Source organism: Parasteatoda tepidariorum, chromosome 4, assembly GCF_043381705.1.
Source record: "Parasteatoda tepidariorum isolate YZ-2023 chromosome 4, CAS_Ptep_4.0, whole genome shotgun sequence".
Classification (NCBI taxonomy): domain Eukaryota; kingdom Metazoa; phylum Arthropoda; class Arachnida; order Araneae; family Theridiidae; genus Parasteatoda; species Parasteatoda tepidariorum.
In genome coordinates this window covers 51,696,750-51,705,514 of record NC_092207.1, presented here as the reverse complement: position 1 = coordinate 51,705,514, position 8,765 = coordinate 51,696,750, and the positions used below count along the sequence as shown (strand labels likewise).

General features: G+C 27.1%; 2 protein-coding genes across 2 annotated transcripts; one reads left to right on the top strand and one right to left on the bottom strand.

Annotated features, from left to right (window-relative positions):
• Positions 1-2,522: 2,522 nt before the first annotated feature.
• On the bottom strand, positions 2,523-3,672 carry LOC107442602 (meiotic nuclear division protein 1 homolog). The gene has a single exon (XM_016056207.3). It carries the CDS (start codon positions 3,306-3,308, stop codon positions 2,691-2,693), a length of 618 nt encoding a protein of 205 aa, XP_015911693.1. The 5' UTR covers positions 3,309-3,672; the 3' UTR covers positions 2,523-2,690.
• A 124-nt stretch (positions 3,673-3,796) lies between these two features.
• Positions 3,797-8,765, top strand: LOC107442603 (uncharacterized G-patch domain protein DDB_G0278987). The gene is made up of 3 exons (XM_016056208.4): positions 3,797-3,931; positions 4,017-4,068; positions 8,227-8,765. The coding sequence occupies exons 1-3, from the start codon at positions 3,811-3,813 to the stop codon at positions 8,489-8,491; spliced, it is 438 nt and encodes a 145-aa protein (XP_015911694.1). The 5' UTR covers positions 3,797-3,810; the 3' UTR covers positions 8,492-8,765.

Below are 8,765 nucleotides of genomic sequence, written 5' to 3'. Positions count from 1 at the left end.
CTGGTTTGTATTGATCACATTACTGACATACAATAAAAAAATCATTACTTTTTGCCCTCATGCTAAGTTTGGGAGTACTAAGGCAAGTACTAATTTTATTCTAAATCCCATGTGTAAGTGTTAAATTAAAGGTTATTTAAACAGCAGTTTTGTTAGTATTAATTTTTATTAACTAGTTGAGTTGCAAAAAATGCTTCAGTAATTTTTTTATTGCGAAGGTAATAGCAGAAAACTTTTTAGTTATAAGTAACTAAAATATCATTAAAATAAAAATGAGATAAATTTGTTTAGAATTGAATCACTTAAACATCCAAAAACTCTCAAAATGCTGCATCATACTGTGTATATTCATTTCAATAAATTCTGAAAAAAAAAAGAAGACCCATATTAAAATTCTAAAAAACAGAGCATGAATTCAAAAGATTTAAAGAAAATTTTCTTCAATAAAAATATTTTGATTAAGGATCAGGGATTTGTCTCGAAACAAAAGATGTAATTTATATAATAGAATTTTTTTTTTCTATATGAAGAAAAGTCAGAAATGTATTTTTTTTTTTGAAGAAATGCATGTAAAATCTTTAAATTTGAAATGCAAATTTTACTTTTCAAACAAAAATCTTTTTTTTAAAAATTGTATTTCATTTTTTAAATTTTGGGGTAAATTCTCAGAAAGAACATTACTGCTATGAAGTCGCCTGGATAAATTAAAAGGTTTGCTTTTAGTAGAGTTCTAGAAATGCCTTAAACAATATAACACTAAGTACTTAATCCTAAACATTGATGAACCCTAACGGTTATATGATACAATTGACAAAATATATTTTCCTTATGTCCTTCAAGACTTGTTCTTTAGAGATGGAGACAGTATGATATACTTGTAGATTTTTGTTAAATATTATTTATAATGCAGCTTCCTCTATTTAGTACAACCTTAATTTCAGCCAACCTTCCATTATAACTACCAATACCTTAAATCGTGTTTTGTACTGATATTACTTTCACAATTTTTAAAATGGCTATATCTTTGTTTAATAGAATCATCCATTCAAATGTAGGACTCAAAACTCAGTAATTTGATTCATCAAAAGTTTCAAAGGAATTATAACCATTATTTGTTTTGGTGGTACTCTGTACATGAAACATTCTATATTTCCTTTGATTCAAGAGGTGTAACACACAACTATCTTAAATGGATATGATATATGGTTATAAAAAGACAACAAAATATGTAAATTACTTAACATTAATAATAAAACGTGTATATGGCACTGTCGTGTGGAAACTGGCATAAAGACCCATATTCATCGACATATGTTAAAAGGGTGCACCTACAATTTGTATTAATTTTTTTCGATGTGTAGGCTAAATTTATCAATCAAACTTTTATACACTTTTTCTGCATGATGTAAGTCCTCTTGAGTAATTTATTTTCAGGTTAAAATGTGGTTTAGCATGTTTTAATGTTAATTTGTCATATGTTATCAAAAATGGCTGCCCCATATATGTTATTTTTAATGCATTTTCACTAATAAATGATTAAATGTACGTGTAATTAAATATACTTATGAATATAGAAAAAAATAAGTTGCATTATAATAAATTATTATTTTAGTTACCTAATTCTTATTCAAGTAAAGCATTACTTTGTTTAAATAAATCTACTATTTTTCAGCCGAAAACAAACATTTATAGTTATATCTTTTTGCCCTCAAGTTATGTCTATTTTTGTACAGACAAGAGCTATTACAATGAGTCTACTGTATTAAGAATTTGAACAAGATTTTTCTTTGTAATAATACCAAAATTTTCACTATTTTTCAGATTCTTCTATTTTGATTTGAATACAACTAAATTCATTAGTAGTCATCTCGTGAAATCTTTATTATTTTAAAAATGTTATAATTTAAGAAAACTTATCATTCAAAAAAAAAACTTTTGAAATATTTAATGAAAGCCCTTATATTAAAATGAAAAACAAATTTTTTTTAAATATGGTATAACTCTATAGGCGATTTAAAAAGCTTATGTAATTAGTAATTCTTATGCTTAGCTGTTGTGTGGTAGTTTTAATTTCAAAATTCTAAATACAAAATATCTATTATATTTTTAAGGATATTTTATCATGAAATGAAAAAGATTTTATTCTAAATTATGAAGATCTTACCTGTTTAAGATATCCTTTAATAAAAAATAATGCACCTTTCTCACAGAAAAGATAAATATAAATAAAAACACTAAACAAAAAAAAGAGTTATAAAACCATCTAAAATAGATACTTTTCTGATAGCACCAGACAAATGGATTAGATCTTACACACTCATCAAAAACCAGGCAGTGACAAGAGATTTTGAAAAAAAGAAAATGAATCATAGAAAGAAAGAAACAAGAAAGCTAAGCATTTCATATCCTTTATATATTAGCTGGGTATTATATACTACTGACCCAGTCGTTATTAAAGCTTGGTGACCAATATAAAAAGACTGATACTCAGCTAATGGAAAGTATTAAATGAAGTCCTCAAATTTTTGTAAATTTGGTTTATTGTAGTATATATGATACTTACATAAATACAAATTAATCATTTTTATAATCCAATATAAGTGAGTACAAGAGTTATGTAATATTCATAGAAAAACTCAATACAATTATTTACAAAATGCTAAGTTATGCATAGCTTTTTTAAATATATTTCATTCTAAGTAATCAAGTTCTTCAGGTATTCCAAACTGTTTGTTTAATGTAGATTCTTCCATGAAGAATTTTTTCTTGCACCAGGATTTAATGCCAAAAATATTATCTGTCCACCGATTGGCTGCTTCTGTACTTTTTACTATATCACTTTTAACTTGTTGCAAAACTTCAGGATCACACTCTTTGTGCTTTTCAATTTCTGACTTAAGTTCCTTAATAGTATTTTCAGCAAGAACTAATTCTTTTAAAATAGTTTCCCTGTTATCAGATTCTTCCTTGCCAGACTTTGCTGTTTCAATTTGTTTATTAAGAAGTTTGATTTTCTTGCGAGCTTCATCTATTTTACTATTCAAATCTTCAATCTTTCTCTTACGATTGTTATGGGCTTTGCTTGGAAAAGCCCAGAAATAAATGCTGGTGCCTATCTTTTCGCTATCTACCAATCCATCATCAACTAGTGATTGAAGGACATCTTTGACTGATTGTGCAACTATTCCCTTTTCTTTAGGAGCTAATTTCTCCAGGTCTTTTAATTGAAAAACGTCTTTTTTTTCAAAGAATATCTCTTGCATTTTGGTTCTCTTTTCTTCGACACTGAGTCCTTTCTTTCTCGACATTATTAAAATATCGTCAGCAACCTTAGAAACTTTGATAATAATATAACGTCTGAACACAAATTAATGCAGAGGTTTACAGCTTAATTAAAGACATAGTTTCATTCACAAAATATGAATTTTTCGAACTATATCATAAATCGAGACAAATTATCGCGCACTTTTTACATTTGTTTTGTTTATTTTTCTTAGACGTATTATGGTTACAGGCAAGAGAATTCTTATTAGTGACGTGGAAAGTATTATTTTTATTATTTGCGAAATTAAAATTTTAGTCAGATGAATCAATTTATCAAAATTAGCTACAATTAAAACCTCTTTATGTTAATTTCTTTCAATGAATGAGTGGAACAAAAATGAATTACTTTTCAAAAGTGGGTTACAAGCTGTGTGATGAATCGAAATTCCTGTGTCAGTGTTTGTTTTGAAAATCAAGAGGGAAGAGTCTCGTCGTCTGTCAATTTTTCTGACAAATTTCTTAAATTTCTTTCATTTTGCATTTAAAATGGATTCTGAATTAGCTGAAGAGCGACCAGTGAGCCCCAAAAAAAAGCTGAGGCCAAATTCGTCCTCAAATTCTGAAGTATCTAATTCTGACAGCATTTTAAATGCCACTGATGAAAAAGGTGGTGATTGGTTTAAAAACTTGAAGAATCGTTAAATATTAAAGTAATATTTAAAATAATTATTTTAATATAATTTTTTTTTCAGATTCTGCTGGTTCGGAAACTAATCTAATTTCTAATGGATTGGCTCCTACTAGGTAAATCCACAAGTATTTGATCTTTCAACTCTTTTTAAACGTCTTAGAGCCGATAATGTTTCATTAATTAATGATAATTTTTTGTGACATGATCAATAATTTATTCTAATTAAAAATGATAATTATTTTTACTCTGATTTTTATTATGAATTAGGGTCGACCCTGATAAATTGTTGTGTGTTTAATTGGTTTGCTAATTTTTTTTTTTTAACTTTTCATTTGTGGCTTGCATGAATTTTTCAAAAATACAAATGTTGTTCTTTTAGAAAGCTGTGATCACAATATATTGAAATAAAACGTCTCTCACATTTGTTTCATATGATATTAAAGGTTCAAATTATAATTCATTCTTTTCTGCAAAAGTTTTTCTATGATTAATGCTTCGTTTCATGCTTATTCTTTCCATTGTAGTGTAGCGCTAATCTGATAACAAAAATTCAACTAATTTCGAACAACAAAAAATTCAACAAATGTTATAAACCACTAGAAATGTAAAACTGATTGCTTTTAATTTTTTTTAGAACAGTGTTACCAGTTTGGCAACTCTAATTCATCAACTATTAAAAACCCCTAGAGATTAAAAACTTATTGTTTTATGCATTTAGCAACCACTTTTCTTTAACCCACCGATTTTTCTGCACTTAAAAAGTTTTATTTTAACTTGCAGTCTTCCCCGCGTAGAAAAACTTGTTTCTCAGTGTTATTGTGGAATGCAGCAAAATAATTGCCAAGTCTTTACAGCTCCTGAACAGGAGCCCAAGAGAAACTGTAAAAAAAAAAAAAAAAAAAAAAAAAAAAAAAAAAAAAAAAAAAAANAAAAAAAAAAAAAAAAAAGGAAAAAAAAAAAACATTACAGTAGTGAACTACCTTGAAGGGCTTAACTTGTAGCCAAGTAAACTTATACATGTTTTTTTTTTAAATTTGAAAGTTAAAAATACATTTGGGACTCCGGCAATTCTTTGGCGCAACAGATTACGATACAGGAATACTCCCAAATTTAGAATGCCGACATTTACAATGTATTTTTTTTAAAATTAAAATTGCATATACTTTAACATAATCTGATTAATTATTTAAAAAGTAACATATCAGTTTTTTTCACGATAATAACTCTTATTAAATGTTATTCAATTTTCAATGTTTTGAAAAATGTTTTTAATGATTTTAATTGAGTCTGTTAAGAGTTTGAAAGAAACAGATATAAGAAAAATTTGCTTTGGTTTAAATAAGAATTTCTTTTTATTATAAATCTACTCTATTCATTGTAAAATACTTTTTTTTTCTATTAAACAGGATCAATTTTTTTAGTAGTAGCTTGTCATTGTATTTTTTTGTTGTTATTTTTAAATCAATTATCTTCCCTATTGTACTTGATGAAAAAAAACTTCATTTGCTTTAAAACGTTACGAAGTAGGCAAAAGTCAATATGTTTGAAATGCTCACAAATAGGCAATTAATACTAAAAGGTCTTTATATATTTGGCAACATATATAAAAGACCTTTATACAAGTTGCAAAATAAGATTAGCTGTTGTCAATCACCAAAATTGTGTTTACTTTGTGAGAGTACTAGCAACTGAATTTACAGAATAATGACCTGTAGTTACAGCTAGCTAATTTCAAAAAGAAATTTCTGATTGGTGCTTAAATCTTTCAAAGAAACCTCCAGCTTCTTTGATTGGATAATACAAACTTAACAACAGTAACAGGGTTGCCACTCTACAGGGAGAATAGGGAAAACCTTAAAAATATAGGGAATAAAAAAAAAAATCACCCAAAATAACAGAGAAAGTGCAGGGAATTTAAGTTTTTCTATACAAACTTTGAAAATGCAGGGTATTTTGTTTCTTATTTTTGTCTTCATAAAAATGGTGACCACTCAAAGTGCAACCTATGGGATAATTAAGGAAGATATTTCAGCTATACTTAACTATTTCATTTACTATAGCCTTATTTAACTATGCTCTGCTGTTTTAATTTTTTCCCTCCAAGTTTTTCCAGCAATACAAACTAGTATAGTTAGCCCAATATAGCTCACACAAAAGCACAGTAATTATGTTTCCACTTAATATATTTTGTATAATGTATGCAGGGAAAACATGCGGAATTTTTTTTTCTAGATTTGAGTAGCAACCCTGAGCAAGTTGTTGACAATTTATAAGTTTGTTTTCAATCATAAACCTTGAGGTGCAACAGTACGATGTTCTGTGAGGCAAAGGTGCAAAAAAAATTCTCAGTGTCTAGTATTTTTTCAGAGCGTTGTAAAAATTCTTTTAAAATATAGTATACCTACTTTGTTTGGTTAAAAAATTTTTTTTTTTTTCAAAATAGTTTTAGAAACTAAAGTTTGTTTGTTGTATAAATTTTTTAAGAATATTTTCTTTAACAAGGAAAAAAAATGGTTTGATTTTAAAAATTTTTTGAATAAACTACTGCATGTGTTAAAAATAATAGAAATCAAAATTTATTGAAATAGTAATAATTTATGGAACTAAATTTAATATTAAACCCAAATTTTCCTCACTGTTTGATTTTTAAGATTTAAAAATTTATAAATTTAATGCAAGCTAACATTGATTCCAATTTATATTTCAAATCCAATTTATAATTCATGAAATGCAAAATAAATTGGATTTATTTATTTTAATAATCTTGTATATTCTGTTGAATAAAAATCGAAATTTGCTGATGGCTTTCAATTTTCTGGACAATGGTTAGAAGGAAAAAATAATAGTAGGTAAAATATTCTATCACCTCTCTGAAAAGAAAAATAGAGAACAAAAAAAAAGTAAACCTAAATTTCTATGTTTTAAAGTACCCTGACAAGGAAACTTTCATGATGAGTGGAAAACTGCTCTAAAAACTCAGTCCAAGCCTGTCTGGTACAGGATATGGCTACTATATGTTACTATTTAGGGCTACTAGTTACAATCATTTTCTATCTTGGAAATTCAGTTGGTGTTAACATAAACAAATAAAATTCAAATTCTCGCTGATTTTTCAGTTACTAACCCTGGTCCATAGCAAGTATTATATACTTCTCTCATGAAGATAGTTGATACGAAACTATAAAAGGTTTATCTGTATTGTTTTACACCTTGTAACAGTTATAAACAGGGTATCAACACACCTGGAAAGTCATGAATGTTGATATTAAACAAAATTTGTCATGAAATGTCATGATTTTTACTATTTTTTAAAGAAAATCATGGAAAGTCATGGATTTAGGTCGCTGAAAAATTTAATTTTTAAAATGCAATTTAAAAATCCCCCCCCCCATTTCATGGTCTTCCGAATATCTGAATTTGTAATAAAATCCTCACTTACAGTCATATTTTATTAAAATATAAAATGTTTTTATTGTGCTGTTTGAAAGTTATGGTATTCTTTCAAGAAATGAACGAAAAAACATCGTTTCTAGAGCGAATTATCTTTTAAACTTCTGTGATTTCAGAATTTTTGTTATTACTTATTTTTTATTTTATCATATATTCTAGCTGAAGCAAGCCAGTCATTGGCAAATTTTTTTAAAATTCCGAAATGAGAACAGAAAAATCAGGAGTATTTCTTTCCTTTCGGATGAACAAGAAAAGTATCTTTAGAATGTAATTCTGCAGAAAGAAATTATTTGCTTTTGTATTTTTTTCAGCTATTTTATTGCTTCAACTCTTTCTTATCTCTGTTTTTTTTTTTTTTTAATTTAAAATCTTTATATATGAAGATGCAGAGTATAACAGTTTTAGTTATACCTATCATTTCAATTTATATTATTATAATGCTTTTTTAAGTTTCTTGTGTTTATGTCGGAGAAAATAGTAATTTCGTTAAGTCATGAAAAATTCTAAGAATTAGTCATGAAAAGTCATGAATTTGAAAATCTGAAATGTAGCAGATACCCTGTATAAATCTTTGCTAGTTTAACTTGAAAAATTCCTGATTCTTGACTCAAAATACTCTTTATCTTCTGAGATGAAGCTGGGTTCAAAACTATAAAAATAAGTAAGTTGAAAGCATTTTCTCAAATTGACTCCTTTTTATAATGGTGTTCATAAACAGCGATGATTAAAACATCTCCCTTAAATTTAAATGTCAGTAAAAACATTTTTATACATTGTCATTAAATTCTTGTAATATAATTTCCATTCTTGCTCTTATTTAGAACTGGCCGTGGTGTTTCACCCATTTCATCTACTTCAAATATTGTGTCTTCTCCTGCAGAAAGAGACAGTGGGTCGTCGTCATCTCAAAGTAGGCCAACTAATGCACAGTATAGAGCTTCAAACATACAAGAAGAGGAAGTTTCTAGCTCTGAAAATGCTGTTTACAGAAAACAAACTACAAATTTTACTGAAGGTGATGCAGATTCCTTAACAAATGGGGATGCAGATGCAGTGCCACTCATTAGAGAAGCAGATGCAAAGTAGATTTGTTATCGCGACCTTTTTTTAATGGAATATTTTGTTACTTAAGCAAAATATAAAAGTTTTTATATTGAAATTTTTTATAACACGTTTTTAATTTTACATTTTATATTTGTATAAAAAAAAAACTATATTTTCATGGAATTGTGAGATTTTTGTAAACACTTTGTTTATTACCCTGAACAATCGCTATTTTCTCATTTTTTTTATTTTTCTCTAAAGGATCTTTACTAAACTGTGAAGTTTGATATTAAATTAATAAACTATTTTTATACAA

Bases quoted from the DNA above. Each gene is read 5' to 3' on its own strand.
- LOC107442602 (XM_016056207.3), bottom strand. From the start codon at position 3,308: ATGTCGAGAAAGAAAGGACTCAGTGTCGAAGAAAAGAGAACCAAAATG.
- LOC107442603 (XM_016056208.4), top strand. From the start codon at position 3,811: ATGGATTCTGAATTAGCTGAAGAGCGACCAGTGAGCCCCAAAAAAAAG. The intron at 3,932-4,016 runs GTGGTGATTGGT...TTTTTTTTTCAG, and splicing joins AAATGCCACTGATGAAAAAG to ATTCTGCTGGTTCGGAAACT. The intron at 4,069-8,226 runs GTAAATCCACAA...GCTCTTATTTAG, and splicing joins AATGGATTGGCTCCTACTAG to AACTGGCCGTGGTGTTTCAC.